Genomic DNA, 15,965 nt, shown 5'->3' with positions numbered 1-15,965 from the left:
TGCTCTTTGTATCAGGGGCTCACTCACAGGCCTTCCTTAAGCAGCCCAGCTAATTTCTCAACTGACACACTTGGAACACTCACGCGTCATCATTCATCTAACACACTCAACTGCCAATCTCTCACATTCACCACAATTCTCTCATCAAGCAAAGATGACTAGCAAGACATCTACAAAGGCGGACACGACACATACATACACTTAAAATAAGACAACACACTTCGAACAAAACAGAAATAAAATACCATTTGGCTTTTATTAAGAGATTTCACAAAAGTATTTTTGCCACACTGAAAAAGTAACAAAATGTTATACTTTACACTTCAGAAATCTGATGAAATATATCCAAGACAATGCAAGACATTAAGCTTAGCTCTGGCCTTTAATAACAGCATTGTGCCTAGTTCATGACACCACCTAACTTGAAAGGAAATGTCAAATATTCAAAAGAACCTTTGCCAGGTATGAATACACAGTGATATTAAACCTGCCTGCTTGCTTCAACGTGAGTCACACAAGTAAAACACCAACAAGCAACTTTCATAACCAAAGTCCACATCGGTTTAGGAAAATCCTTATGTTACTGTACTGTACATAATGCACTGAATAGCGAAAAAGTACTCCACATGTATCATTTTTACGATAGGTTTAAAGCACTTTGTAAACTTGCACATGTTCCCATTAAGGCTCCTCCACAATGAGTAAGCCAGTCTTTCCAGTCTGAAGAGACTTATGAAGTGAACAGCAAACAGCAGCAACAAATGTCTATGCACAGTGTTGAGTGCTCAATGACTCCTTCAAAAGCTTGGTACATAGTTAGATAAGTAAGGCATTTGAATAGTGTTAAAAAAGCATAATTTAGCAGATCTAGTGGCAAAGAAAACACATTGGGGAAGCAAGGGTCAGCAAGCGATATGTTGGCTAAATACAAGCTGCATCATTTTTAGATCAGCAGTCTTCAAGTGGAATGGCTTTTGTATGCAACTCCAGGTAATCGATAGTGCGTGAAAGTATGGCTCTAATGTGGGTATGCTGTGGACTGCGTGTGTTATGTAAGGATGCATGAGAGTTGAACTTGCTTTCTTTCCTTAATGATTCATTTACAGGGTGCTGCACTGTGGACAAGTCAAAACACACAGTAAATCAGTAGATAGAAACTGCTCCAGTAGGTCTTTTAAAAATATTAACTAATTTTAAGTCTCAAGGCCAATGAGTTATTAACTGAATAGTCAGACTACCATAATTAACTTTAGATGCTGCTGAGCATCATGGTGAATATTTGTATTGCAGGTACAAATTACTTGGCAGCATTATTGGTACACATCCGATATGGTGTGATGTGTCAATCTTGTCATGAAATCAGCACAGCACATAGATCATTTGAAATTGAGTAGACTGGTAAACTTAAATTAACTGCTGGTTAAGAGATTTGTTAAGAGATTGCAAATCATTTTACACCATGCAATATTTTAAATCCATTATGTTATGTCAAAGGCCTTTCAAAACTTTGAAGTTCACATTTTAAATTAATGCATCTATGTTTCACTTTACTCACTCGATTATGTTGGGGAAGCTGCATTTTAAAAAAATAAAAACAGTTTTTAATCTACAAAAGAAGACAACGAATCGTGCGTCACACTCAACTGCAAGACTATGCAAACTTTGGCACTGGAGTACTGCTCTTTTACATTTACCCCTGACTACATTCGGGATTTTATAAGCTTCAAAAAGCAAATGCCCACTAAAATCAGCTCACGATGAATGTAGGCCCCACAAAAGAATACACCCTATTAACTACACAACTGCCTGTGAGTCAACAACTGCTAATTTCTGCTGCAAATGCCCACCATGAACAGTCCATGAATCCAATTAACATTGTGAGGGCTAGAGAAAGGCCAGTGGCAACCTGTAGAAGAGAAGTTATACAAGATTGCTAATATACTACAGTCACAAGCTACTATTAATATTGCATACTATCACCAACAGATTATTGAAAGATATTCTAAGAGGACATATGGGAAACAGTAACAGACTAAAAGTGTACAGGAAACAGGAAATGAAATTGGCAGTTCTTCTATGCAATCATGGTAATTTGAATGAAGTATGTACTGAACACTACTTGGCAGCCCTATTTGGTACAATGCTCCTACGGGTTGATGTGCCAAACTTCTCCTTTTGCAGAATGAGTTTGGTCTTGGTACACAGCAACTCTTAAGTGATGTTCTGGGCTGCCATGATATCAAGTAAAGTACATGAAAGTGAGAGTAGATTCAGTCCATGGGCATGATCAATATGCTTTAATCACATAACAATCATGTACGTAATGGATTATTTTGCCTATCACAGGTCTAATGAATGTCATCAGCACCCTTGGTGTCAGGTGCAGGAAGAGTATCTGACAGATTCAACAAATGATTTATCAAAGGATAGTTTCACTGTAGTTTAAAATGCAATTATTAAATGTATTTTGACTTGACATCAGATGTCATTGTATTTAATTCAAAGGAGTACTGATGCCCATCAACACCTCAGGTTGTATTTGACCTAAAAACAACAAAAACCTAGTAAATATATGGATTGAGTAAAATAAAAAATATGACATAATTGCACATGAAAAAAGGAAGGGTCACCCTGATCCTTATAAGCACCAACATCTTTTTGTTTATTCTTTGACTCCAAGGATCTTCTCTAACTCACTATCTCACTATCTAGAATCATAACCGGTAGAAAATCAATCAAGTATAAAAGAAGGGAAACACAATCCAGGATTAATTTTAAAAGCACGCATTTTCAGCACTCCCGTGATGTGTCCAAATGCCTACAAGGCAATTTGTTAAATAAAGGCTTGAACAAGAAGACTATCTAGTAGACCTCATTCTTGCTAAAAAAGCAAGTGTGCTGTTAATTCTTTAATGAAGTTGTCTTACATATACTAATTGAAAAACTCGATGTTTTTGCTTCTTCAGTTCCTTTGCACAGATAACAGTAGCAATATAATGTTCCATTTTGCTAAACAGGAACCATAGGCACACCTTATTAGTTACAATGGGTAAATGTATGGTGTTGAGAAACTAAGCTTCGAGGAAATCGCTCACTACCAGAACTTTCTGTTGATGCTCACCTTAAATATGTTTTCTACAAAGGACACAAAATATCTTCCTGGTTGTTCCGCCTGAGACTTCCAGTCAAAAGGGGCACCAAGATTTTCATCATCCTTTTAAAAGTGCCCTGTCTGAATTAAAGATCTAAGCTTCTCTAGCAGACCTAACTTGTCTATTGCCCAGGTATGCTCCTGCTTATATGAGTCACAAAGATGAAATTCATAAACGCTGTTCAGGAAGTCTATTTGAGGCTTAAAACGAGTTTATTCCTTTCAAGATACGCCCCCGTCAGATCTGGAAAAGGTATGGAGAACATGCTCACTCTACAGGAAATTGTAGATGCTCTTCTCATCCATCTTGCAATAAGATCCACTATAATGAAGCAATTAATTTATAGCTACAAGGAAAAACAGTGGGTGAAGAGACAAAATCTCGAAATTCACTTATTTCCTTCCAACAGTAGCACACATTCTCATCTGTGGGATCATTCGAAAAGGCTGTTTGAAGTTTGTAATCCTTTGGCCTTGACCGTACAGTGTTGACACTGGTAATAACACTATTTCAATGTGCCCTTTTTGGTTTCTACTTTTACTCTAGAAGCCTGCTTCTGTAAAGACAGGAGGCATTTATCAGTGCGTAGCACCTTTTGCTATATCTCTTAGTCACTTAAGCGCCAATGTAAATGTTGAATATGTAATATTCTTCCATATTTTCTTTTATCAAAGACGGTAAGGTGCATTGCAGTACATTTTTCAAAAAGGTTCAGTGGTTTCTCTAGTATACGATGCACTACTCTCGTACCAAACACTAAACCTTTCAACTCCCTATGGGCATATTAGTACATTCTAAAGAGATGTCTCAAATCTGGTTCTGGGACATAGATATACTTCCATATTCTGCCTTAGGGATTTATGAGTGGAAGTGGAGGGTGAGGGTGTATAGTTCTATGCTCTCCAACTTGCAGGCACCTTCAGCAAAGCATTTTTTTTATTAACTGTTGCCGCAAGGCCAACCTGACCTCATCACCCAAACGATTCGGTAATAAACGTATTACTGGCTTCTTCAAAAGGAGACATGGTGGAAAGAAGGAACTTTAAACAAGCAATATTAGCAGAAGACCCTAAAAGACATTTCTAGACATTCTACATCAACTTCTCCGGGTAACAGGGATGCCTTCACTGATCAGTTTTACTTGTACTTTGAGTAGCACCACACCACGATTGAAGCTCCATATAGTGATGATGTAACTCAAGTAGAAAATAAACTCTTAAAACCCTGATGAGCAAGGTAACTGCCGGAGACAGAAGATATTCAAGATGTATTTGGTAACAAGGGTTCTACCTCATTAGCAAATGTTTATCAACTGTTATATATTCATAATTTCTTTCTCATGATTCTCGTCTCTGTCCACAATAAATTCAATGAGGAATAATGGCTGATTGCCAATTTTTTTATGGCCGTCATTGAAGCACATATATAACTTTGGTTTTATGCTTGGGATCCTATATTGTCTTAGCCATTGGATTGTAGGTTGGGTCGCTATTTTATGTGAACACATTTTTTTTTAATCTGCTATTCCATTTAATGTCATTTCAATGATTCCAGTCAAAATGTTATTGCCAACATCACTATATTTCTGGCCCAATATTGTAGGACTTTGAAAGACTTCTCCCAAAGTTAGCCATGAAAATTGGCACTGAAGCTTCTTAGTCGCAATCCTGATGCACAAAACGAGGCCACATGATGCTTTTTACAATGCTCCACCCACATATCACATTACTGATGATAAAGAACCCTTACCAAGTAAACGTGTTTAAGTCTCGTAGCTGGATGATCCTTCACAAGAACAGAGAAGTAGTTGGCCATCTTCTTCTGCCAGATAGATGCAGAAGGTAATATGTTTGGAGTCTAAAAGAAACCAGTGCAAGAGTCTAAAATGGCATTTGAAAGGGAGCTGCAGAAAGAGCCAAAGAGTTGTGGTCACAGTGTTTGGTCAACAGGTAGTTAGATGAAGGAGGGAAAACACCTCACTCCGCTCCTTCAATAATCTTTTCAGTTTCACAGAAGCATCAGTGGCCGTTCCTACTGAAGAAAGATATTTACTGGTTTCAAAAATGTTAAATTGCCAAAATATTAATTGGGTAACCACAGATCCACTTTAAAATCATTACACTTGGTTTACACTTGTCAAGGATGTTGCATTTATGTCATTGCAAATAATCACAATAAGATCTGCCAATAGAAAGGCTCTGGAAAAACCACTATACTGCTTTCACAGATCTAAAATACAATGCATTTTCTCTAGTGAACTTTCAGGTTTTCTGACAAAAAGGGGCATTCATTAAGCTTATGCTCGTAACGCAAACATGCAGTATTCGGCTGTCATTAACAGAGTTTGTGTCTGGACAATGGAACTCTAGTAAAAGAATAATCATTCAACATGCAAGAAGGAAATTCAGCCCCACAAATATGTATAATTTGGAATCTGAAAGGATATAAATTCAAGGGGCCTTTGGTTGCTGCAGAACTAGGGAGAGTTTGCAATGCTTTAGAACGCACATAGTGTCCCTTAAAATTGAAGGAGTGTTGGACATGCATTAACATTACATTAAATGTGCTCTACAATTCTTGATGTTATGAGAACTTGGAAGTCTAATATTTTGGAGATGGTGTGCAAGTTTAACATCGTCATCCTAACCATGTGTTATCTGCTCCAAAAATTAGGCAACTGGAGACATACAAGTTCTAGATAGGAAAAGATTTACACAAAATACAATGTGAAAATTCAAAGAAAGGGAAAAGCCTCCTTGCTGTGAATACACAGGGGAAGGAGCCCTTACTGAGTAACGCCATCTAAGATAACTTTACCCGTTTGAGTTTTACAAATCTAGTTTTCCAAACCGAATAATATTGTGTATTTCTTTGTCTGGCGAAAAAGAGAAAGGTGCTGTACACAATAAACCTTACTTTTAACACAGTACCAAACATGATTTATTTTAGATATCACTAAACTGTTAACTAAACATACCACAACATTTATTTGACTGGTTTTATATTTATCCAAAAAACACCAGTTGCGTCAAGCAGCAATTGTCCAAGGATTCGTGAAATGAGGGGTTCATTTTGAAATGTATAAACAAACAGGTGGTACTTCATGTTTAACCAATCACTTCTCTCAACAGTGCAATACGCCATGTAATGTTTAAATGAACTCATGACTTGCCATGGAAGGTGACGGGCTGCAGCCATGGAACTGTTGCTGTTTGCAAAGATATATTTCTTTGTCTTATTGTGATTTTAATCATTTTTTAAGAGACTAATGCTGAATAGTATACTTAATGAATAACAACAACGATAAGGAATGGGATCAAAAATTATTTTGATGACATTCCTCATACCCTTTGGTCTTAAAAAAAAAAAAAGGATATTGTGCATTCCACAAAACATCAGTTCTTTGGGAAGCTATGAGGGGGATGTGTAGGGTCACATGTAAAACAATTCAGCGGAAGGGGTTGGATAGGAACAATGGAAACTCCATCCAATAGCAAAATTAGAAGAAAAGGCTGCATGATAGAGAAATCATCTCTGCCCTCTATGTAGATGTATAATTTAGACAAAGGCAATTATTGAAGGACTTCCGTCATACGCCTTTTAAAGCCTTCTGTGCTTCGGAGAGGAAGGGTACCAGCAGGGTCCCCAAACATTCATGTTACATTTTTATTTTAAATGGCAAACGACAACAAGAAGCCCCTTCACAATAAGTTAGTCTTCACAGTGTTGTTTATGGTTCAAGTGGCAATTAAAACAATACTATATATATGTATATATATATATATAGTATGTGCTTGTTTTTTGTATATGTGTATACATAAATATATATATATATTTAAATAAACAAAAGTATTTTTGCAATGACCATGGAATTGGCAGCGTCAACTGTCATTTAAAAAACACTTTGGTGCTCGATTCCGCTTTCTTGAAAATCCAGCTTCACTTTTAAGATGACTAAATGGAAATCTATCATGAATGCATGTTAAGCAGTGAAAGTGAGTTGCAACAATAGGCCACTTTAACCGATTTTCTTCAGGAAACCAAAGTGTTTCTTTGAGGGAAATCCTGAATAGAATAGGGCAGAGCTGCAATGCCCTATTGGGAAGCAATACATAGATTCTGTGGGATGGCATTCCCTTTGTAAACAGTGCAGCTGAATGAGGAAGCAACATTGCACCTTTAACTAGTAACCTCCTATATTCTGGACCACATATGATTGCTGCTGTGGGATATTTAAAGTGGGCATTGCCACTGGCTACATTGCATGGCTCTAGTGTACGTATGCCAAGGCTCCAAATAGTGAGCTTGCTTAAATGACGTGTAATGAAATAGGAAAAATGGATGCAAAGATTGGTTAATCTTGGAAAATCTATCCGATAAAAACAACTTTGGTCATCACCTAATGTAGAGCAAAGCTTCAAGTCTTGAAAGTAATGTTGTTTTGCTATAAATTAGTGTTAGTTTTGACATTAGCTATTTAGACATCCAATGTAATTTAGAACCCATAGTGAAATATCCCCAAGAAATGTTCTAGTAAATATTGTCTTTTTAAGAATGCCAATTCCGAATAATCCACCAAAAGAGAACAGCCTCCAACCGCGTGTTGCACCGGAGGGTGGCCCGTAACTCCAAATATGTGCTGGGGAGACGTCAATTCTATTTGGTCAAAAATACACACATTAAACTAGCTATGCAGCAGCATTCTTGTGTACACTGCTTGAATATGTTAATGGACGCTCACACACTAGACGAACGAGTGAAGGGAGAGCACAAAGCTCACAGACCACATACCAAGTATGGGCTAACGAGTAACCATCTAAAATAACTAGACATGCATACATTAGAAAGGTTTCTTACGTCTTCAGAGGACCTAAATGAGTGGACATCAGGGAACACATTGTCTGGTACACATGACAATGTGACATACAAGGAGGAAGGCAACTCATTCAAAATGCCTTGTTGAACCAAAAGTAATTTCTGTTAGTTTATTTTTATGCACATCTTTACTTGGTCAACTTCCTTAAGTAGGAAGACCAAATGGAAGTATGGTTAATCTATTTAGGCTTTCTTATCTGCATGTGGCCGCCTGAAAGATCTTCAGTACTAAAGAAAAACCAGACAGGTCTACGAAAAGACTACCAATAGGATTTCAGTGGAAATCTACTGTTATCGCTCTGGGTAAAATATGCTCGACTCTTGATCACTTCGAGTACATCATAGTTTTGTTCGATAGATACTGATGAATGATAATTCCGTTTTCTGCAGCCAAAAACGAATTCCTAGAGTATATCCAACACACTGCTTTGCAGGTAGGCCTCCCTGAGTATACCCAGAAAGACCTCCAACAAAGCAGCATGTGTAGATGGGTTAACTGCACCAAACTGATTTTCTAGCCCAAAAAAGTTACCCACAGAAAACTAAATTGTGGGTGACAGCTGGGTGACAGCATGAAATCATACTTTCAACACATTAAGCCAAAACCACTGCCATGAACTACGGTCAAGTAAAAGAACGATATAAATCTTAGACTGACTTGCAAAGGAACAAAATGCAATTGGTGTTCAAGTGCTTTAAAAACAATATGACAGGTGAAGGGATTCTCCAATGCATACAGTCGGATGACCATCGTGTGCCACTTTTAAAGCCTCAGGTTACAGGTTTGTTCAGTCATTCCATTGTGGAAAAAAAGACAAGTAATTATGTCACCACAACGATTAAACAACCAAAATCTATGATATGCACAAAATTCTAGATCTTTGACTCCATTGTGTTTTTAAAGAAGGGCCACCATCGGTTGAATGGGAATTGGCTATTTTGTGGCTTTAGAGATACAAATCAGCATTATACTCTCAGAATGCAAAGGAATATTTTCCAGTCTTTCTGTGAGAATTATAGGAAAATGCAGCGAATGACGAGTGTTCAGGACACGAGAAAAAGGTTAGGGTGTAACTTCACAAAATATTTGTACTGAAATAATCCACCTAGTAAGATATGGCAAAACAATGCAGGGAAAGGTTTTGCAAGGTTGTATTCAGCTGGCATTGTCTCACAATTGGTAAAGTTTCAATGCATAACACACCAGCCACAACTCCCCTCCCCCCATCTCTTAAGGTTTGTCTATTAGTCCAGAAACGTGTTGTAACATTAAGGTTCCCCAAGGAAGGAAATGGACTTAGATGTAAAATCTTGGGCCATGGTTAAGCTACTCTTGGATAGAGGCAAAAAGAAGGCTCTCGCTGCAAATCATGGAATAAAGAAATAACATTAGCTGCAAACTTACTAACCACCACCCTTGGTGTCGAAAAAGCATCAACAGTCTCTTTCCAAATGTGCCTGTCACTAAGATTTTCTGGACAAAAGTTCTCTGCCTGGAAAATCTCTCCAATAACATATTCAAATGCCTTGCACCTGCAGGGCTACTGCAATTATGCAGGAATTTTGCACTTGTGGAGTAACACTCCAGGTTGGAAAGCAGGAATGCTGCTATCTCATAAGCATGGATGTTGTTCCCGGATGGTGCCAGATTGTGCAGCACCAGACAAAATTGGAGCAGCAATTGCAATATTGTTCATCACTGCAGAGCTCACTGCTTGCATGCAGTGGGAGATAGCGTAACTTAGATTACTTATCATACATTTGGTGAACTCCCAGTCAGATTTTCAAGTTTGAGGTGCGGCATCAGAAAAACCCATAGTCAGCATGCCCACTTGTCATGGTATCAAGGACATTCCGAGAAACTCAGAAAGAGCATGCTAGTCTTACGATACAATGACATGCTTCTGGTGTGCCTCAGACTACAACTGAAAAGTATAAAAGAATGAGACCCAGCAATACGGCAGAGTTACTAGCCAGAATGCAAAATGAACAAGATTGGCTACACAGAGTCCATTGAGGTAAACCTTTCATTAGAGGAAAGACAACAAACATTGGAATTTTCATACTATGAGCCATCTCAAAATCAATATCCTCTTATAGTTCAAACAGACCAAAAGAAAAAAAAAAAAGAGTGCTGAATACGTGGGTGTATATATAGTGCCTTGGAAAATGAGCAACAAGAATGTAGTCACTTAAGTGCTTCCAGGTTGTTTAAAAAAAGCAACTGCCTACGCAGAGTGCTTCGAAGACGAGAGGATTTGCTTTTTACTATGGCCATCAAGTAGCAATCAAATCTTGATTCATGAAGAAACTGTAGGTAATTTAGGAAAGTGTTCTTCTCAGTTTTCTTAAATGTCCTCGGGTCAGGATTAAACCTAACTAAACTTGTAGGAGCTGAGAACTAGACTCCAACAGTATTCTGAATCACTGTTGTGATGGTCCTATAACCAGGATTTGCAGTGCTGGGCTTCTAAAGATGAGGGCTTGATCTGTTGCCTTCCAAATGAGAATTTAGCAAAAATATGTTGCAATAAAACAGATGAACAGATGCTTTGGTCAGGTTTCTGGAGCACCGACGACCAGAGGACAAATCCCAGAGAAAACCTTAATTCATGGTGTTCAAAACTCTGCAGATACAGAGCTTCAGCATTCAGTTCCTTAATGACTGGTAGCAACAAACAAGTATGTGCCAATACCAAGTTATTATGAAGTAGCAATGCCCAGTGCACACAGTATTATGGTTATTTAGGCTTTGAATATATAAATCTTAAATTGGCAAATGCTGTACATTTGAAGCAAAAGTCTCCGGTGGTAGCGCAACTGCAGGAGCATTGTCGAGGTCTCCTTTGGTGGGCGAGCTGGCTGGCAGAGCAATTAATTTCTCCTAAAGTAAAGATGATTCCAGTCAGGCTTAGTGTATTTTGGGTTCTATGTGAATAAGCAGGCGCAAGAAGGCTGCTGGTGGAAACACTGGCATTACCCTTACCTTTTAGATCCTCTCCCCCATTGACCTGAATGGGGGTTGGTAAATATAAGTGCGACTAGAAGCATTTTTACCAACTGCATTTAAATGCCAACAGTGTCACCAAATAAAGTGGCCGTCTAGCCTTACACATGCAATGAGTAAACCAAGCCTAGGTTTGCCAACTTAATAGTTAGGACACACGAACAAGGTGTGTACATCACAACAGGTGATCTTCTAATGATGAGCCCAAACAGAGTGTGAAGGAAGGGCACATAACAGGGATTGAGAATTGTCATGACTGGATGAAAATGCTAGAGTGGCAACAGGCTCAATACATATGTACTCATGCATGCGACTAAGCGGAACCCTAAAAGCCCAACATTAGCAGAATCCTCACAGGAGAACATCTCCTCCATTGAGCAAGTTGTGGATATTGTGAATTACATTGGAAATTACAAATCTGATTACACTGAGATGCATACTTTGTGTAGGAGCAGGTTCCCACGAAAATGTTGTGGGAAAAGATATAATCCATAAAAATAAATAAAGCAAGAAAGGTGCAGAATTAGAACATGGATGTTGACTTTACAGTGCACGTGTGCTTGGAACATAACTCGGCTGTAAAATAGAAAAAGTAATTCTGCAATGGCTTACGAAAAGACATGCAGGACGGCCTTTCTTCTTGCAACCACTTCCGAGCAGAACAGCAAATGCCAACCAAAGTACGTTTCTCTGAAGTTTACAGATTCCACCCACCCCCCTCCACTTTAGGGAGAGCCGGTTTTGAGATTTACCTCCAACTAACTGAGTTTTAGGACAGTAATCATCAGAATTACATTCCTTTAGAATCACCTGTTTTGAAAGAAATAAACCAAGTTGTCTACAATTACAGCAATGGAACTAAAGTATGCTTTCGGAGCAGCGAACTACAGACTCAAAATGTGACCTCACAGACTATTTGCAAGCAATCCCCTTTAGAAAATAATCAGTTTACATTTGAACGACCCCAAGATGATGCTCATGATGGCACTAATGTTCATGTGACAAAGTAGCTGCATCTGTCATTACTACAGTAAAGCACAGTAATAGATTTTGGACAATGGCTATCCTTTTACTATATTACACAGGGGTACACTTCTTTATGCCCATGTGTGACGCCCATTTTGCATGGAGCAGTGCTTTAAGGCGGCATTTGGCTGCCCAGTGTGATCACAGAGTGTTGAGGCACAGAAACAGGTTTTAGTTGAATGTCTCTATCTTTTCGTCAATGTCTCCCTAGAAAGCCTCAATAGAAAAGCTTTAATCTTGGACATCAAAGTAGTCAATCATGGGTTCTTCTTTCAGAGTTTTCTGTAAGCTTGTGCTCCCACCGTTCCTGCAACGAGAAACAAAACAATAATTGTAGTTATAAATATTCAGACAACAATTCCGACTGCACTTGGGGCTTATATATCTGTCCTACTTTCCATAGGATATAAATCTCAGCAATCAAAATACATGTCACATGTGAAGACCAATTCAATGTTTTATTGTGTTTCTAAACTGAGTGCTGAAAACTGCACAATGCAAATAAGCCAAATAATGCAAATCCGTACCAAATTGGGACTTTCCTTGAAAACATTCACCCACTAAAGCTTAAAACATAATAAAATATTAAGGTTGAATGCCCATAAAAAGAGCAAGACCTTGGAAATAATGTTCTACATATGCCCAGAATGGACTACATTATGGACGTGACCATTTGAAACAAGCCTTCTCTTTATCATTGCTACTGCAACTGATATCTTCATTTCTTTTCACAAAAGGCTGCAATTCCAGGTTATTTTGATATCTTTACTTTCATTTCCAACAATGCACTTCACGGGGGACGACACCAAATGCTGGACACCTTTCTAGTTGAGGAGCAGAGGCCTCTGTCACTATCCCCTACACTAACATGTTTGCAAATGCCATCAATGAATAAACAGCCCAGTATAGGTATACACCTCAATATGGAATAATTTCTTCAAAATTAGAATAAAAGGTGAAGAAATATCAGGGTGCGGGGTAGAAATAACCCTGGAACAAGGTTGAATAGAAATGAACAAATAAGAGTCCTAAGGTTAAGGACCCTCGCCTCCCATGAACACTACTGTAATGAGTAACAGTCAATGATTCAATCAGTATAGATAGGTAAGAACAAGTATTTAAGAACACAACATATTGAAAAAGCAAAATGTATTTAATACTGAAAAAAGTAAAACAAGGTGAATTTGAGCTCAAGACGTTTCGGATACCACCCTTTGCCAGGAGCAAATAGAGTAAATCTTAAAAATCCTAATGTAGTATTCAACAAAACAAAATTAATTAATGGCAGCAACCCATTAGGTAATTGAATTATATGATCACTGAAATAAAGCATATAATGCATATTCATCTCCCAAAGTATAAAGTTATCATTTGCCTGGATGGCACTCAGGGGTTGTTGGGAGGTTAATCAAAGGTCCAGGAGCTATTACTTGATCGGTCAGGGTAACTCAATGTATGAAAAGAAAGGGCTTTTCAAAACCTAACTATCAAAACAAACAATCAAAGAGATAGATCTATAACTCGAGATTAAATGATCACTTCAAAAGAACCAAAGGCTCAGCAACAGGCTTAAGGCCTTAGCTCCTATTTCAGGAAATGCTGGGAAGTCATTAGATTCATTCAGTGCACCCATAGAATAAACCTGGTCTTCGAAATTAGAATACATGAATCTGAACACCATGCCTGTGGGTGACTAATGGTTTTTTATGGGGTGTTGCTCATTGTTGCAGATAAATGTAGTGAAACTACTGGTACACAAAATCTTTCTAGAATTCAAAAAGGTCAGGAAGAACAATAAGCAGGCCCTTACAGTCAGTGATTCGTATGGGACCGCATGGAGTGATTCAAAATGAGGCCAAAATGGCTGCCTCATATCACACGTGCCGTAACGTGTAATCATGCCGCGGCGTGATGTCATACGCCCAGTAATAATGTGCACATTGCGTGCAGTGGCGTGATTGCACTAGATAATACATTTCATCACAAAAATGGCAGAAAAATCAGAGGATGACTGAACTGTAGAATGAATCACGAATAAAAAATATCAATTGTGTGTGAATTTCAATGTTCAAAACTGCCAAAAAAGTGCTCAGTCCATTACCACGGATGGATACATATATCATTATAATGTAAGTCACATCTAGTTGTGTCCATGATCAACTAAAACAGTGGGGGAATTTGCGAAGATGGCCAGGGGTCTCGCCAGTCCAGTTAAATGAGTACTATTACACCATGTTCACAATCTTGTGATCAGTGTTGCTTCCCTTTTTGTAATGTGTTGGCAGGCGAAGAACGATTGTCTGCAGTGTTGCCCAGAACAATACTAGAGAAGATTAAATAGAAACCTTCCAGCCATCACCTTTCGTTTTGATTTCCTATGATCTTGTCACTAATTTAGGTTGAATACAGTTTGGGATCTATTACACCCTAAATGACTGTTGATGTGAAGAAAATTGGGAAATTGTAGATATGAGTGTGTGCCTTTTCGAAATGTTCAGCATACTTCCCAACATGCTACAAACCTGATATGTGGCATGTGGGTAGGTTAGATGGTGAAAACAAAATATGTTTCTATTTTTTTCAAGCGGTCTGCAATGCATGCTGCTATATGGCTTTTTGTACCATAGTTTTGTCGTAGTTCTACGTAAACTTCAGCAGTTCATTGTTCCTAAACTTTTCACACCATAACCATTCTAGTTGACGTTAGCGGCACTCTTTTGAAGTCATGCGAGTGAAACAAAACAATGCTTTTGTGGTAATGCGGGTGACGGGAAACGGTGCATGTCTCTTCAATAGTGTCTGCAATGCCGTCGTCCATCACGTTGTGGCAAATCTCTCATGATAATTACAGGAACTTCATTTCCCACGAAAGTTATGAATGTATGCGATCTCAACAGTACGAAGCATAAATGTTTCAGCCGTACACGTATGGCACGTATGCTGAGGTTGCTGCTGCCTCGGCTATAGATCGGGACACCAATGATGTTGCTGCGCAATCTCAACACTCCAACTCAAAGTAGGTGGAATGGATTTATGGGATTCATGCTTTTCTCATTGTCAGCTTTATGTGGCTTCCTCCAGAGTTCGAAAGAAAGACAATTTGTTCACACTAGCTCATTCAGGTAAAACTAGCAATACGGTCTACAAAGAAGCATTGGTTTAGGGATAATAGTACACCAATGACGGCCGTAGGCAAAGGGGGCCCAGCGGTGCAAATGAAACTCACCATGAGGAATGACACATGGTCACCTCCATGCATTGTTAATCAGGTAACGCAAACAACCATGCAACATCATGATCTTGAAGAGGGATGGTTGAATCCTACCCCTGCTCCCCCTCTCACAAGACACATGCCCCAGAAGAAGAACCGCAAATAATACAATCGGCCATACCATATCAGACCGATTCCCAGCGTTCCCTTGGCAGACAAGTATGCAGAAAGGTAACCACCCCACCAACCCTATAGCCCAGGAGCAGCGCAAACATTACCTAGAGTGGACGACAAGCCCCAGGATGCAACTAAGGAGACCGCAATTGACAGTCTCAACTAAAGCGCCAAGAAGCTGTGCTGTTGGTGTCGTTAGAGACACCATGACATTGCAGCGTTAGACACGATGCACACATGCCATCCGGACACACTGTCGCACCCGAATACATGAAAAACACATGCAGAACAGTTCTATAAATTCGAGGACGGATACATACATATATTGCCTTTGCTTTATTATTTTGTAATTAGTTTAACCGCAGAAACGCAGAAACAGCAAGAAGCAAGAGATCCTCAACACGCTTGCAGATGCCTACATGCAACTAACCTACTGGAACTGCAGGAGCACGTATGGCACCTGACAGAGCCAATGTAGTGCTAACATATGGAGAACTATAGAATTAACACGAACATGTAG

General features: G+C 38.8%; 1 protein-coding gene across 1 annotated transcript in view; it reads right to left on the bottom strand.

Annotated features, from left to right (window-relative positions):
• Positions 1-237: 237 nt before the first annotated feature.
• NFX1 (nuclear transcription factor, X-box binding 1) overlaps positions 238-15,965 on the bottom strand; it is a 2,569,209-nt gene continuing 2,553,481 nt past the window's right edge. Inside the window, exon 24 of the mRNA XM_069620539.1 lies at positions 238-12,367. Coding sequence (XP_069476640.1) covers positions 12,292-12,367 — 76 coding nt within the window. The 3' untranslated portion in view covers positions 238-12,291. The remainder of the gene's footprint in view (positions 12,368-15,965) is intronic.

The sequence above is a fragment of the Ambystoma mexicanum genome, chromosome 5q, assembly GCF_040938575.1.
Source record: "Ambystoma mexicanum isolate Mex_15411 chromosome 5q, UKY_AmexF1_1, whole genome shotgun sequence".
Classification (NCBI taxonomy): Eukaryota; Metazoa; Chordata; class Amphibia; order Caudata; family Ambystomatidae; genus Ambystoma; species Ambystoma mexicanum.
Note: the sequence above shows the minus strand (reverse complement) of the source record. Positions and strands in the feature narration are given on the sequence as shown.